The 17,050-nt window shown below is 42.4% G+C and overlaps 1 protein-coding gene across 1 annotated transcript in view; it reads right to left on the reverse strand.

The window, feature by feature from the left end:
* SATB2 (SATB homeobox 2) overlaps positions 1–17,050 on the reverse strand; it is a 128,482-nt gene that overhangs the window by 41,065 nt on the left and 70,367 nt on the right. The window contains exons 7-8 of the mRNA XM_054277672.1: positions 11,689–12,161; positions 579–791 (exon numbers count right to left, since the gene is read on the reverse strand). Of these exons, the coding sequence (XP_054133647.1) occupies positions 579–791; positions 11,689–12,161 (686 nt within the window). The remainder of the gene's footprint in view (positions 1–578; positions 792–11,688; positions 12,162–17,050) is intronic.

A 17,050-nucleotide genomic window follows, 5' to 3' on the forward strand; every position in this document is an offset into this window, starting at 1 on the left:
AGATAACAGCTGCTTGGGAGCTGTAAGCATCATCTTCCTTCCCAGCACACCATTCATCTCCACTTTCTGTACCTCAAACATTTACTTGTAAAAACCTCTAACACAGGGACCATGATTTCCTATGCAGAATATGGAGCACAGTATTTTCTAACATCTATCTAAGGCACTATCGACCTCTCTTCACCAGACACTTTTATGGCAACATATATGAACCAGAAGCCCAGAAATTCCCTGTGCTCTAAAGAAGGTAATCAACACAGGTAAAAAGCTACATGCACTGTCTTTCCATAATATATTCTATAATAGCCATTTAATGGACATATATCAACAGCCTGTATGTAATGCCCACATGCACTAACATTACATACTATTTTGCCTTATGGCATTGATTAAAGATAGAATGATCATCACAGTGTCTTGCTGACATCCACTAAATGTCTCTTAACAGCCACTCCAAAACCTTACAAAAGATTTTCCACAACTCATCTGGGCAAGGGGAGCAACAGACAGGGCAAGGGTGGAAAGAAACTCCTGGAACTATCTGGACAACAAACAGGCAGTAAGGGATTGCATCTTACCTGGGGTGTTCTGGAGGAGCTTGGGCTGCTGGCAGCTGAAGACACCATGCTCACGTTTGGGTTCATACTCCTCTCTCTCTCATCCTGATAGATACGATCCCGCTCCGCGTCAGGCAAGTTGAGGAAATTCTGCATTGCCCGTAAGTTTACCAGGAGGGACTGGGAAGCTGTCCTAGGGTCTTCTTCTTTACGCAGGATCTCTGACAACAAACCCTGGTTAAAAAAAAAAAAAAAAAAAAAAAGCCAGTCACGCGTTGATGGGTTTCTTTGGTTTTTAAAAATTTGTTTAGTGTAACCAGCTGGGTTGCAATACTGAGAATCTACATCAGAATCTCATGGGCTCTCCCTGAGGGGATATTTTGTAGGAAAGTGTTTGTCTTCTGGGGGCTGGAGTTTATTTTGGGACTGTCCTATTCTGGCACAGTAATAAGCTTCTGAGTACGGAGATACTGGATAGGAAGGTAGGTGCACTGGTTAGAAGAAATTGCAGTTATCACCAGGTGCTTGCTGCAAATATTTTAGGAGCTGTTAGATCTCTCTCTCTTTTTCTCTTTTTACTTGAAGCTGGGAGCGCTTGGCAATCCTGTTCATTTTTGACAAATCTGCCAAGGTTGGTAAATTTAGTTTCGACATTTAAACAGTGCAGGAGGTTTATAAAGAAAAATGTTTGGCTGGGTTTTGATGTTACCGTCCGCTCGTTTCAGTTTGGACAGTCATTTCTGAAAGGTGAAAAATGAAGCAATAATAAAACCTTCGAATCTAGCTTCAGGGATTTAACCCATTCTTTCATGCCTCATTTTAAAATACCACAGGCTTCACATTGCAACTGTGAATGAACACCATATTAATCTAGGTTTTACAAAAGCCATTACACAGCATTTCTAAAATTTAAAGAGTAAAAAAATAAAAGAATTGGAGAGATGAAAATGCCATTAAAAGAGGCTTACATCTAATGATGGGATTAAATTTATGTGTAAGAGCATGCACTCACACTCAATGATTCCATGGAATATCTAAAAGTTAAAGGCACAGCACACACAAGTCTGGATCAGAGCCCACAGAAACTACCAAGGACACAGCGTGTGCCACCAGCTTCCCCCAGGCACCCCCCCCCATATCCCCACTTCACAATTGGGACTTCATTCCAAACAGCAAGAACAGCAAATTTCTGAACTATTCCTGTTTTAATGTACTGGGGTGCAAGGAAGGAGAGAGGGAGCATTTCTGTCCATCAAGGCTACTTACACCTGAAGGTAACATATCAAAATGATATTTTACTGTTAACATGCAATTGTGCTCATTATTCCAAAAGGCTATTCTGCCAATGTGCTTCCCTGAGCCATGTGACACTGTTCCTGCTCCCGTCACCCGCAGGCTGCACCGCTGCTCCCAGCAAGGCCGGCCACAGAAGCCCTGTGAAATCCCAGTGGGAGCTGGAGGGCCCCCCTTGGAGGGCTCCTCTGGGACAGGAGCATTTCAGCAGCACAGGGACCTGCAGGCCCCAACACGGCCCCGCTGTGGCTGCTGACATGAGTGTTTGCAGTTACTTCACAGCCAGGACCCAGGCAAGGGTCCAAGGACAGGCAAGGCTTACTCCTTTCTTGTCAGAAAAATGTTACTAGAAAGCAGTCACATACCCCAAGCCCTGTAGTATTTAGTTTTCATTTATTTTCTTCCATATCAGACAGCCTCCTTCAAAAAGCCTGGCTAAAAGCACTGTCACTACAGTTGGCCAATTAACCAAACAACAACATTTTTAGTATAAACTGACCTTATTTACCAGTCTTGCTGACAAAACCAACTGACAAATATATGACATACCTGTACCTGCATTTATCTGCTATTCAACACCTATACTAAAATACACATGTGAAACCTCTACTTCAGCAGAGTTTATACCACAAGTGCTCTAAGCAAGTTCCACACACAACCTGAAGGTAGGCTCCATCTTTTCAGCTTCTCATCTATATAATCAAGCTGAGACACTCCCAATTACGTTTTTCTGCAAAGATCAGTGTGGGCACCAGAAGGACAGGAGCTGGGAATGGAAGCCTGGTTAGCACCACTCAGAAGTGGGATGTGAGAGAGAAGCTGGCCGGTGAAAAAGGTCTGCTTTCTGGGAACCAGCAGTGCTGGGCTGTCCTTCAGTATTTTGTGTGACCTCAACACAACTGCATGCTCACACCTGGCTTCTTCTTCAGGGTCTACCACCTCTTAGAGAAGCCAAGGACATTTTGAAAAGCTTTCTAAACTTTAAAAGCTCATAGGCTGGGGGAGGTTAACAAAAAAAGTACACACAGGAGCTTGAAGCGATAACCTGCATGATTCCAAGACCGATGCAAACCCTTATTAAAATTTCCCCTAAAGTCAGTGAAAAATTCTTTAAATGAAGTAAATAAAGGGAGTATTGGTTCCATTAATTCTCTAAATTTCTAATTCCCTATGTCTTTGAAAGGAAATGCATGCAAAACTTCTTTTTAAAAGAAAACCTCAACTTCAAAAATTGATGAGTTTAGTATGAAAGAAAGGGACCTGAAAGCTACTGGAGCTGACTCTGAAACAGTTTTTTTCTCCCTCCCGTTTTAGCCTCACTAAATTTATGGTCCAATTTCAAAAATGGAGAGCAGAAACATACGTGAAAGCATGCCAGCAATTACTTTTCCATGCAGTCATTGACTCTGTATGTAAATCAGAGGCTCACAGGTACAAGTGGCTTGCTCATGGCACTAAGATGTATCTTAGTGCCTGAGATACCAACCCTTGTGCTTGCAGGCTCTGATTTATTACCACAAACACCTTTTCACGCTGTAGATTTGGTGCCTGCGCTGCTGCTCCCACGAGGATCTCAGCCTGAGCTGCCAGAGGGACACAGCAACATTTTGCAGCACGCCTGTTCCATCAGCAGGCTGGGAGCCTCTCCTCCTAAGGCAGGCACCTGCTCCAGTGGGGACTCGCTGCTTCCCCAGCATATGCTGGCAGAGGCGAGCCCTGCTCCCTGTGCCCTGCTCCAGGCCCACAGGTAGGAAATCTGGCTGCCAAGAGGGTTTTTCTGCAGCTCCTCTAAGTGCTTTGGCAGCTTAGGAACCATGTAAACAGCAGGAGAGCTAATAAGAAAACTGACTCATGAGGGACAAATCTCGTGTCCTCCTGCAAGTGAAGATAAACAACAACAGTGGTAAACAGCAGCAGCAGATAGCTGAGTGATAGGGGAGGATAATAAAATAAAGTGTCTTGAGAGCAATAGCGTTGACAATAATATAATTCTGAGCTACTGAAGTATACGCAAACTAACCAGCGAGCAACATTATAAAAAATAAAGTGATATTAAATAATCTGTTCAGCCTTTTTGTCACCTGCAACAAATTAGGCTTTCAATATGCAAAACATCTTCCTTCCAGAAAAACAAATGATCATGATTTCATTTAATTGTAATTTAATGAGGCATAATGTATTTTTTAAAGTGATATACACCAGGTGTGTGGTGAGGAAACTGGCCCAGCCAGACAAACCCTACTGTTTCTATTTTTGAGAAAGCCCTAAAGCCAGCCAGAGACTGTTTTCATTTCTCCAAATTATGTTTCTACTGGAGGGGGTGAGGGAGGGAAACCCACAGCATTCATAGATTTCTTATAAAATTCCATTGGCTAAATTAGCTCATTCCGACTTACTTACATCTCACATATTAAAAAATAAAAATAATTGGCAGTTTGCAGAGTAATCAATTCTGCAAACCTGAAAGATCATCTTCAGGGACTAGAAAGCATCAGTATCACTTTAAATAGCTAAACAGATCTTCTACATAGAACACAGCTCCCAGGATACATTTTAGGACATGTAGCTTGATAATATCTTTGCTTTTCCACTCCTCTGCATCATTTTTAAACCGGCTGCTGAAGAGGCAATGGATGAAGTTTAATGTTCACACAGGCTGTGCTTGCAAATGAGGGATGTGATCGCCTTAAGACAAGGGCTCTGCACAGCCTGGTTTACCCTTGGAACTTGCACTATTTTTAAAATTACACACTGGATCCATAATTGACTTTAAGAAAATAATACCTGAGGTGGAGAAAAAAGCACATATCCAATCAAAACAAAAAAGTCACTGAATCTATTTAAGGCAGGAGTAATTTTGACCATGTTTTTTCAAACTAGTTGAAACGCAGTCCCCTCAGGCCAGCAAAGTCACTGTCACAGGGGTTTGCTTTGCATTTTTCTATGAAACCCCATTTGTGAACTTCTTTTATTTTTATTAACTACAGCATTTCCAGGACAAACAACCCAAACCTCACTGGCACCTAATCTTTTTTTAAGCAGTTTCTGAGAGACGATGCAGCGCAATGTAGAGCAAATGTTATTCCATGTGACTCCAACACCCAGGGGACCAAACTGACCAGCCTCTGAGGCAAACACAGGCTTGACCAAAGCACACAGAAGGTGAGCAAAGCCTCTGTGCCCTCCTCCCAAAGGGCTGCTGCTCAGGCCTGGAAAGGGTGGCAGTGAGAGCTCAGTGGGACAGCAGACTGCACTGCCAGTGACCAAAGGCAGGACAATTTTGCAATGGAACTTTTGAAAAGCAATCTGGCTGGGGGTGAGGCCGTGCTGCTGGAGTGCAGCCCAGGCACTCATGTCCTCGATGTCCAGGGCCATGGGGCAGGAGACTCCCAAGCACTGGACAGGGCCTCACACACATCACATTCCATGACATGGATGGAAGTCATGCTCTCCCTCTTACTGACCTGAGCCATCTGACTACAAAACCAGGCACTAATGTTAAAGAGGTTCAGAACAGGCTTTGGACAATCAAAACACCAGCCAAGGCAAAAATTTAAATAAACCCAACTAATGTGCTAAACCTCAGTTTATATGTTCTGTATAAGGAAATTATATATATGAAAGACTGAAAAAGCATAAACACTTTTTCAGACTTTCAGTCTATTTGTGCCTCTCCATACTTCAGCTATGGCCAAGAGCAACAGAGAAAATGCTGAAATACCAGAAAAATATTGCTTCTGCAGTGCTTAAAGTTCCAAGTACTTTTAAGCCCTGCACTTATACTGACAAGTCTCAATAGAAAAGCTATTCTGCTTTCCATCAGGGATAGATGTGACCCTCAGCAGGATCAGAAAACATAGAGATTTATTATATTTCAACATCTGGATCTTAGAGGTCAGTGATGTCAACCTACCCCCTCTCAGCACACAAGGCCTGTTTCCAGCATGGAAGGCAGCACCCAGGGAAACCCTGGTTAGCTACACGTTTCTACCAACTTACATCATAATTGTACCAACAAACTTGATTTTGCCAGGCTAAAATGACCATTTATATTTACAGCTGTCTGCTACTTGCAATCTGGAGGCAGCAGGCCAGTCCAGGAGCTCTGCAGCAGAAGCACTGACTTCTCATAACCCTTCAAGGAATAAAGCATTTCCATCTGCTGTGTTTTTCTCATTTCAAGGCAGGATTTTACCATGACATCTCTCTGCCTCTCTGCATTTACTCCAGGTCTCACCTTCAGTATTGTATTCTGGGCTGAACAAGATACCTTCAACAATTCTGAAATACTTCTCTTTGCCTCTGAGTATACAGCACTCACCAAGAACCTCTACATGAAGTACCTGTAGGCTTCTTAGGACTCACGCTCCTTTTCAAATGCTCACTGCTTTGCTTCCATTCCCTTGCATCTCTTTCTAATTCCAGCTAGGATATGAAGCAGAAGTGCTGGAAGTCTATCAGAAATGCTTATCCTGGCAATGTGTCCAGTCCAATTTTGCTGAACAAAATTGCTTTAGATAATCAGTGGAAAAATTTGAGTGGTTAGCCAAACCAAGCACCTTCGTATCCATTCTGTCATCATTTCCATCAGGAAAAAGGTGTTTTTGTATCCTGTTCCCTGACCAGCTCTTCTTCAGAACTTGAAGGACTCTGACTGAGACTAACTCTCCATGAATGGGAGACCAACAGTCAATCACACAGTACACTTCATCAATCCTTCATTTAGAAGAAATCTTCTGATCTCCAGATTCAGTGCCTACAGCCAGAGTATGAGCCTTGTTCTTAAACTCATTTAACTAATGCTAAAATGCATACATCTCAGGAGAGAGCTGCTTAGGCACAAAGCATTTAGAGGCTTATTTGAATAAAACTTATACAGGGTGCAACAATGACAATTTGATTTTTATTATTAAAAATGAAGTGTTTAAATCCTCAAAGAAAACGGCTTTATTGCATTAGTTTAATAAAGCCTCTTTTTTATTATGGTATCTGTTTTTATGAGGGAAGACAGGATATGCATGTGGATCTAAATGTGGATGCATGAGAAAAAGGAGGCAGAGAAAGACCAACCGCCTGCAGTAACAAAGTGTCATCATTTATATGACATGCATGTCAGACCTTTATCCTGAAATAAGCTGGGAAATGAGCAAAGACACACAGCTTGTGCACACTGTAGATCTGTGCCTTTGCTTCCAAGGCTCGGGACTCCTGTGCATCAGCTGAGCAGGCAGCAGCCACCTCCTACAAGCACTCATTCTGAAAGCCTGACTCACATGCTACTTAAGATCTTTTCATTCAGCCTATTGAATACAATTAAGTTAATTGAAACTGAAATTTTGGGCAGTGCAAAACCCACTGTTGGAACAAATATTCCATGTACCAAAAATCTGCAATTTATTAAAGTAAGCACTTCCCTTACAGACTGCCCTCTTTCCTACAAGTATAACAGAACACTGCTTGTGCCACATCACACCCAAGAATAAAACAAGCAGGCAGCATGAAAGGGTTTCATGCTATAAGAGAGAGTTTTCTATGAGGGTAAAAACCAACAAAAACTCCCCCCAAAAACCCAAACCAGAAGCCTGGCTAATTGAAAGTCTGTGCACAATGGGGCAGACACCACAGCAATGAATGCAGCATGACTGTCTCACTAGATACCAGGCAGAGAATTAAAGCTCCTTGTGTTCCTCTCATTTGAGTTAAAGGGAAAATTATGTGCAAAAGGAATTCTGCCCAGGATTTGGCTCACAAGCAAATAAAGGTGGAAGAGTCAGTTATTTCAACAAATCATATTTCTGGTCTTAATGCCTTGTAGAGGACTCTTTTCTGAACCCATTCCTGTTTGGGGGAATTTTGCCAAAGAAAGCAGAATTAAAACAAGGAGTCACAACCCACAGCCTTACTTCCTTAGCAACCATACTCCTGCTGTCAGAGGCCCCAAACCCTCTTAGAGGTGACCAGTGACACCTTTGTATGCCAACAAAGGTGTCACTGGTCACCTATAAGAGGGTTTGGAGCACCTATAAGAAGGTTTATAGCACCTATAAGAGCTATTTCCCTCTTCCTCATTGTGGAACCCTGGACTTGCCTGCAGTTCCACCAGAAGTTGGGGCAACACCCAGCATCAATCCTGTGTTCCCCTATGCCTCAAACCACACCTGCAGCCAAGGTGTGACCAAATCCCTTGACCATGGAGGATCAGTGCTGCTTATTTCATCATAAACTTCACAACATCTGAAGCTGGTGGAGTTTCCTCCTCCTCAGACTGTTACTTCCTTTCATCCAAAGAAAGTGGTTGGCACCAGCTACCCAGGCAGGAGCTGAGCTGGATGTGTGCTGCTTTCCCATCTGCAGGCTGGGAAGCCAACACTCCCACATGGAGCTACTCAGGGCAAGAAGGAGGGAGTAGTGCTCTTTGGGAAGAAAGTTACAAGCAGCCTGGACACGATGGTGTTTTTATCCAGATCTCTTTGTATCTGGCCCCACAACAACTTGATTTAAAAAGCTCAGATTCAAGAATATTTCCAGTTTCAGAGGCTGCTCAGTTAAACAAGCACTGGCCACTCGCCCAAACATTTTACTAGTTTTGGCTATTGTATCACAACATTGGCAAAAAAAAGATGCTTGAAAAAGGAGAAAGATACAAACTGAAACACTCCTCCAGTCTGTAGGCTTTGCAGTCCACTGGGCACTCCCAAGTAGAGCAGCAGTTCACTGATCAAGTGATTTAAATTGTCTGGACTCTTTATGAAGAGCCCAATAAACTGTCCTGACTACAGCTCCAAGAGCCTGCAGCAAAGAGGAATGCTGAGCAAACGAGGACAAGAATAGTATGTTCATTTTCTTTATGCAGAATAGGATTCAAATTACCTATCTTCCAGTTTGTATTTTGAAGAGTGGGATCACTTCAGCCACTCCAGATATGCTGAAAAGCTTTCCAGCAAAGGACAAGGTGTATTTTCATGCATTTCCTTTAAAATAGACCTCTCAGTCCTAGTTTTTCCTGTAACCAACATCACCTACCAATTTATCAAAACATTACAACCTGCAATAAGCAAGTTCTGGTTATTACAACCTTTTAGTTGCAATCTGAATGCTATATTAGGAGACAATAAACTGCATGATGGTACAAGGACTCTGCCCCGAAGATGGGCCAAACTCCATGTGTGTATTCTCCTCCAGGAAGAATGCACATGCATAGCCAACGCATGCTTTCAGGGGCCACCCATCACCTAGAAGTTATCCTCATGTAAAGACAATGCAGGCTTCAGCCAGGCAGGCATTTTTGAGAACTCCAGCCTGTACTGGACCAGGACTGCACTGCACTGACAGCTTTTGACTTCACTGAACCATTTGAGACCAAGGGGAGACATCAGTTCCCTCTGTGCACTAAAACCTCCTCCCCCTCTATAGTCTGTGTATGTAGGAAATGTACAGAACTTGTCACACAGCCTGAAGTGCTTGTTTTCATGTGTGCAGACAACGTGGCCACAGGTATAAGCAAATATTGCTCTCTTCAGGTATGTATTTCCAGCTTCAAGAGAAGATCTAGATGTATCACAAACCATACAATTTCACCTCTCCATCTTCTGACCCTCCTCACATTCTCCCTCCCACACACACACAAGTGTCAGCCACTTGTTCCGATGGATTTAGCCTAGTTTGGATCAAAGCTTCCTCTACTTCATTTAACAGATTTGCTCAGATGGAAGGTCTCAGGGGAGAAATAATGTTAGTAAGAAGGGGCTTTTCAGCATTGAGTATGTAGGTCATTGGACTTTAAAATAAATTAGAGAATAGTTTATCTATTAAACAAGCCTCACAGTACATATTTCATGAAGCTATACTTAATTATAGGCTAATGTGCACCACAGAGCTACCATGAAGAAAGATTAAGCAGTGGCCCATAATGCAGTGATTAATGCCATTATTAGCTGGCTGGCACACAGCATCTATTATTTGGTACCATCAGGAGAAACAACAGACCTCCAGTTTCCAATGCTGGCACTTCTGTAAAATACAACAAACCCAAACCTTTCCAGAGAGAAACACACACCTCTCTGTACCTCAGAGGCAGCACAGGGGATGCAAGGAGGTGAGACTAGACTTAAATTTCCACTCTAAGTGCCTTTTACAGAGTTTGCTTCTCCATCAGAGATATGTGGGAATATACCACACCTTCTATTATGCAGTGCAATACTGACTGCCTGAGCCCCTCTTATTAATACCCTGAACAGTTCTTCATGCGAGGGCAGCTTGATTTGAGTTGGAATTACCAGCTGAGGACATGGAAACTTGAGTGTGTATCTGCACTCTTCTGCTGCAGGGATGGCTCCTGGGGACATGATGCACTGTATGTAAGACCACTGGTCTTCTGTATTAGGGCACTGTTGACTAACAAAACACTTGTGAGATGTGCAAATCTTCTATGGATGCTGTAAGACTTGCCTGTTCTGGAATCAGGATGTACATTGATTTACTTATCAGGGAGGGCTGAGAAGCAGGTAGTATCTTACTTGTTGGGGAATAAGCCTCTGATTTAATAGCACACTTGGGCATTACCAGCCCAGGTCTCCCAGTGTGGCTGAAGGAGAGCTTCATGTTCCTTGACAGTGACAAAACCCTCACTGGCAATGTTATTGCCGACCTCTCGCTCCAGTTCAGAATATGTCATTCTGTCAATACCATCCACCTTGATTATACCAGGCTTTATATACAACAGGTTATGATCCCAGAGGGATGAAAAGCTTTTCCAAATTAAAAGCAGCATTTTAAAGAGGAAATACTCATGCATTCCTATGTAGTTTTCATTTGATATCCTCAAGGCTAACCCCAGAACTCAAGTGTTTTTTTCTGAGTGCAGCCATCTTATGAATTTAATGGAAGAAGGGAAGTAATAAAATGTGCTCCATACTTTAATTAGTTCCCTCATAACATGGCATTTCCAAAATGGCAGTGCCAAAGAAAATCATTAATCTAGGAGAACAGACGAAGGCACTGTATAGGGCATGGGACAGACCTCCTAGAGATATATACTCCCCCTTTTCTTCTCTTGCTGGTGAATCTCACCTCAAGTAACAATTCCAGCTGCACAAAAGGAATTTGTACCAATACTGAGTATTAAGCCACTTTCCATTTCTTAAGCCTTGCTAGAGTATCACAATTGAGATATCACATGCTGTATCCTGTAGGATAAACATGCATGGCCTGTCTTTCTGAACATACATTCACCTTGCGTACTCCATGTGCCAGGCTTAAGCTGATACTACCACGCAATCATTTCAACATCTGCATTTCACTAGGTGAGTGAGAAAACCCGTGTCAGATGTATGAAAACCCGTGTCAGATGTATGAAAACCTGTGTCAGATGTACAAAAAGGCAGACACTTTTCCCAGCACACTTGCATTACACATTTCTTGTGGGAGCAGCCTCTGGCACTAGTTGTGGCATCAGTTGTACCACAGGAAGGAATTGAGGAACCATCAGAAGGAATAACACCTCTGACTCTCAGTCTCTCATTACCTCCTCCTGGCAACCAGGCAGGGGCAAATGTGGAAGTTTATAACCACAGAGAGGAGCCCAGGGAAGAACTCCCATGAGCAGAATGACTGCTAGAGAACAAAGCTCAAGTAATGGCACAGGAGTGGCCAAATGCAAACAAACAGCTATTCCAGGAAGAAACAGTCTTGTTCAAAACTGACAGAGAGACTGCAGAAAAGACTGAGAGTGGTTTGACCTGTTTCTATGGCATGCCCCGTGCCCTGACTTGCAGCAACCACACAGCCCCACAAGAGCCACAGCTTTGCCCCTTCTTGGTTATAGAATAGAAATTGGTACCTGTGTGCGGTTGAATGCTACTCTTGCAAAGACAGCTTGAGACACACTGGCTCTCTTCAGCTCATCTCTGACTTGCTGGTAAATATCTGGAGAGACTTCCACCGATGAATTTGATGGCTCTGGTTTGACAGCTCTAGGGATGGGTGGATGATTCAAGAACTGCTGGTTGATAGCCTGTGGGTGCTGGTGAGCCAGGAGTCGGCTGACAGCAATCTGCTGGTTTATCAGATGGGCCATGGCTATCTGCTGCCTCACCAGCTGTGGACTGAGCTGAGGAGACAGGAGCCCAGGGTTGATCATGGTTTGCATCGTTGGCACTTGGTTTCGGATTGGAGTACTGTGGTGAATTTGGCCATGAGGAGACTGTTCATTAGATTTTCCCAAAGTTGCCAGCTGGTTGATATTTGGTAAGTGCATGGGACGTTGACCAAGAACACAATAGTCTGAAAGGTTTTCTCTTTCCACTCTTTCCACTGTTAAAAGAGAAAAATTAGCTTGCTGTCATTTCAGTTTGCATTTAGGGGAAAGGATTATATTGCAGGTGACTGCACACAATAGCACCTGCTTTACTTTTTAAGTCTACAATTGCACAGAAGTATCATAGATACATAAGCAAAAGAAACACAAAGTAAAAGCAACAAGAATAATTAACAATTTTTGGACTTCCCAGGCTTCATTCTGGCCCATGAAGACTCTCTATAAACCAACAGCAAGTATCCTCCCCAGCCTCCTTTCCTAAAAGAAAAAAGCTTGGACACTTCCATTTATACTATTACTAACATTTGAATCTGTCACAGCAAATTGATTAACCTTTAAAAGTGGTCAGCATTTCAGAATCCCTGGAATCTAGGTAAAGGAAAGAAACTCAAACTGGTATCTACTCACACAAACTGAATGGAAACAAGGCCATTCCCTGTGCAGCTCATGGCACTGCTTCTCATTACAAACTTGGTAACTATTATCTTTTCCACATAAACTCTACCTTGCACTGTGTGTGGATAAACCTTTCTGGTACCATCAGCTCACCCAGGTGCACCACAGCAGACTCATGTTGGTTGTGTGAAAGCATAGTACAAAACAGTGAAATTTACACATGAGAAAAGTTTGAAGCTATGGTTCCTATAGCCAAAGCCTCATTGCCATGAGTTTGTCCAGAAACTTTTAAAGCACTTTGCACAAATGCCCACTTGAAATAAAGTGGTTCACTCTATTAAAAAAAAACTATGTGTAACACAACAGTGATCTCTAAGTGATATTACATTACAAAAAAATTAAAACAGTACACACTAAATGCATATACTCGAGTTTTATATACTGATGTGCAAAGTCCCTGCTAAATATCTTATGTCAGCAATACCACAGTACCTTTTCAGGTAACTGCAAAACTAAACACACACATCACAAAATAAAATTTTCTCTAAAAGTACCATTTGAAATAGGAAATGGAGTTTAGCAAGTGCATAAATATTATTCCTACCTAGGTAATTTTAAGCAACCAGAAGTCCTTCTACAGTAGGTTGCAGATTCCATAAGCCTCCCTATGTGCAATTGAATAGGCATTTTTATATTGATCTGATATGTAAGTGTTTAAAAACATGTAATCATAGAAAACCACTATCTCATCCCTGTATTGGCCTCGGCAAGTAACAAGATAGGATTTATTTCAGAAAGGTCGTAATACTGTTATAACTTGTGTAATGATTAACAACTGTACGAGGTTTTGAACTCTTTTTAAAAACCTAATCTATATAAAGCTTTACACAGTTAATACTCAGAGTGATAGCTTACTGATGACTTGCTCTCTTCTAAATAGAAAGAGAGCTCTTTTTTCCTCCCAGAGTTAATCTAAGGCAGAGAGGGTCATGTCCTGAACACATACATACACACAGTTACTATTTTTAGAACTGTCACTCTGGAACATCACAAGTACTGAATTTTACAGCTAGGTGAATTAATACTCAGAATTTCCTTGTAAGAAATTTTAACTCATTCTTCCCATTCTTCAAAAGGAAAATACTGTAACATCTTTAGTGCTCTATTAAATAATTGCTTTTAAAAATTAAAAAAAAAATTAATTACTAAGAAAGCTATGAATTCCACTTTCTCACAAAACCTAATGTTTAACCCAACTGATTTTCTAAGTAAGTGTTTACTTGTATTTCAACTCTGAAACGCAATGCAAAATGTGTGATACACAAATATTATTGTCAGCAAACGACCACTTTGCTGTGTTACTCACACGCTCTCAGATACATAATGCAATATTTCATCTTTCTGAAAATACTGAAAATCCCTATTCAGAAGCTGCTCTTCCTGATGTCAGAAGGTGTCCCTGAAATGAGGCACAGAAAGCTCTACACCAGGAGTTCTGTACCAGTTCTATATTCAGAAACAGACACGAAATCAATGTGAAATATGCAATAGGAGTAGTGCTAATTCCAGGGCTGGACCCATCATCAATACAGAGGTGTGGGCAGGGCAGTGAGGAGGAGCTGCTTTGTCACAGCCTCAGACCACGTTCTGCAACACAGAAACACAGACGATTCAGAGCCAACGTGGCCATACCATCGCCTCCTCAGCCTCTCTGCACTAAGCCTGCACCTGAGTAATGCCATTAAATACACACTGTTGCTAGCCAAGTGCAATTAGTCCAAAGGTACAATAGCTACTTGGCAGGTGTAAGTAGCATAAAGCTGTTGCTCAGTGTAATGAAATAGTTGGAGCATCCTACTACATCACTGACTACCCTAAAAATAAAAGAGTCCTTGCGCTAGAAGTTTCAGAAGAGCTGAAAAAGTTCTGAACTATTTGTAGTTTAAGGAGCACACAGAGAATAAGTCACTGAAACCAGCAAATTATTACTTGTTAGAACATAAAAACAGTAACCAAGTGTTTTTGAAAACTTGGTGAGAAATAAATATAAATAACATTCACTTTCTGGGCTGAACCACATTTGCCAAGTTTCCACCCACTCTTGACTTCAATGCCAAGTTATAAACCCCTATAAAAATAAAGTTTAAGATGAAAAGGCTGCCAGGCTGTTAATCTCTGCAGTGCCACTTGCAATTACACAGAAACATCACCTGACTTCCTTCCATAGGTATATTTTTCCCTTATTATCAGTTTCCTTTTTTGATCACATTGGACTATACAGCCATGCATGTACTGCCTATAAACAAACCAGATTCTAGTCACTTCGACCACTTCAGTAATAAAAGGCTACCATTAGCAGTTACGCTGGATGGAAAAAATGTGCATTACTCAACTGCTTAAGACTCTTTCCTTCTTTAACACACTGCCTGTATCTGATTCCCTGTTGTTCTTTGGTAACTATGGATTGGTTACCAAATCTGCAGGGCTGAGCAGGAGCAAGACTGAGACACCCTGGAGATGGAGAGTGGCACTGTCCTGAGACACAGGCCTGCTTCCCAGCAATGCTCTAAGAAGGAAGGGATACAGAAGCCACAAAGCTTCTTTGCCACCAGCATTCAGCCTCAGATCTTCCTGAGACAGGGCTTTTACATTTGCATCCTCCATTTTCCATGCTCATACCCAATTACAGGGGATACGTTCAGAGCTCTTGCAGTCCTGTATCGACTGGAATACAAAGCTGTACTGATTGAATATAAACATGTGAGGACAGAACAGCAAGACCTCACTGGGAAGGAAGGGGTTCCATGGATATGTACTGTCTATATTCAAGTACTGCTCATAAACGACTTCTGCTAGCAATGCCTGTGGTAGTTAAATAAAAGCTGGTTCAGGAGGCTGTTACCTACCTCCATCTGTGGTGTGACCACAGCAAAAGGCATTGCAGTGTTTTCATTTTCTCTCTGCATCACTCACTTGGTATACAATTCTGCAGTTCTTTGCTTGAAGAGCTTATTTAAACCAAGTACAACAGCACTGTCATATTGCAGAGCCACCTACTCTTCTGAAGCCCATCACTAGGTAGGCAGAGACTTGTGTCTGGACAACAGGTACTGTGCTAAGTTCAGCAATTAGCCCTGAGAGCACTCTAGAATAGCATCTGCCCTTCTTTTTTCTATATCTCCCTACAACATGTCACTACCTCTACAAGAGTCAGAAACCAACATAATCCCCAAATTGGGAGCAGCAAATTATTGTATTTGAATATTCCGTTCTCATCCTGTAACGATTACCATGTGTGTCAATGTATTTCAACTCCATATTGAGTTAAAACTTCCTGGATCCAGCACAAAAGGAATACAGTGCACCCTTCCCCTGTGTGATGCTCTCAACCTCTAGCCCAGTCTTCCTTGCACAGTCAAGCAGCTGACGCAGACCACAGCACAATAGCTTGGGGTGGTCTGCAAGCAACTTTCCATTTAAAATAAAACCAGCTCAAAAGATTTAAAATAAGATTTATTTCTCCACCTTCCCTTCCCCTCACACTTTATTTGCACTGAGTTGTTAATAGGAACATTCTGACAAACAGCCCATGGGGCATTTAGGGCTTATGCGTGGCACTGAATTGACTGACAGCATTGGAAACCAAATTCCTGTGCACAATGAGGGATGCAGCAGGAAGAGCAAGAGCGTAACACGTCTCCCAGCACTGCACTGCAAGCAGGGACACAGAGGACCCGCCAGCGCCCATGACCCAGCGTGTCCGGAACTTTTCAGTCCCACAGGCACACAGGCACTTTGCCCCAGAGTAAAAGAAGCTGGTAAAGAAACGTTTTGTAATAAGTTACTAGCCGGCAGAATTGCCATGCTTCAATTGTGACAATATGTCACCACCCAGGGCTGTTCTCCAGTGCTTCAGTTTGCTTCTTTGTTTTATTTATTATTTAAAACCTGGTGATCATAAAAGCCATTTCTAGCAGTGGTCACGGCCAAGCCGGCAGAGCTCTGTAAACTCTGGTATAATACCCTGCACTAAGTTTGAGACAGAAAGGTTCCCACAATTTCTCCTGGCTTGGCACCATCCTGCTCACTGGAGCAAGACCTGAACTTTGGAGCCATGCTTGGGGGACAAAGCACAGCACCAGCTTCACCTCAGAGAGACAGGGCTGCTGCACTACACCCAGAGAGTGCCCACTTGCTTCTGCTGCATAATTATGAACTACCACTTTGTAAATAACAGAACCACTCCAGAGCACAGGAGGTGCTTTTAAAGTGGTAATTCCATATCTTTTTATCTGTAATTGGGATAATTGCTCATTTCTTTTAATCACAGCCCACTTAACCACTTCAGTGCAAAGGGCTGATCTGAGGAGTCTCATTTCAGTCAGCATCTAATCTTTGTATTTACCCATAGTCATTCACTGGCTTCAGTGCCTGATCTCTGCCTAGGCCACTTGTTCTTGCATTCAGGACTGGAGGAAAAGCAGGCTGA

This window comes from Melozone crissalis, unplaced genomic scaffold (genome assembly GCF_028551555.1).
Source record: "Melozone crissalis strain CALT ecotype California unplaced genomic scaffold, PUWL_Pcris_2 ptg000023l_1, whole genome shotgun sequence".
In the NCBI taxonomy this organism is placed as follows: domain Eukaryota; kingdom Metazoa; phylum Chordata; class Aves; order Passeriformes; family Passerellidae; genus Melozone; species Melozone crissalis.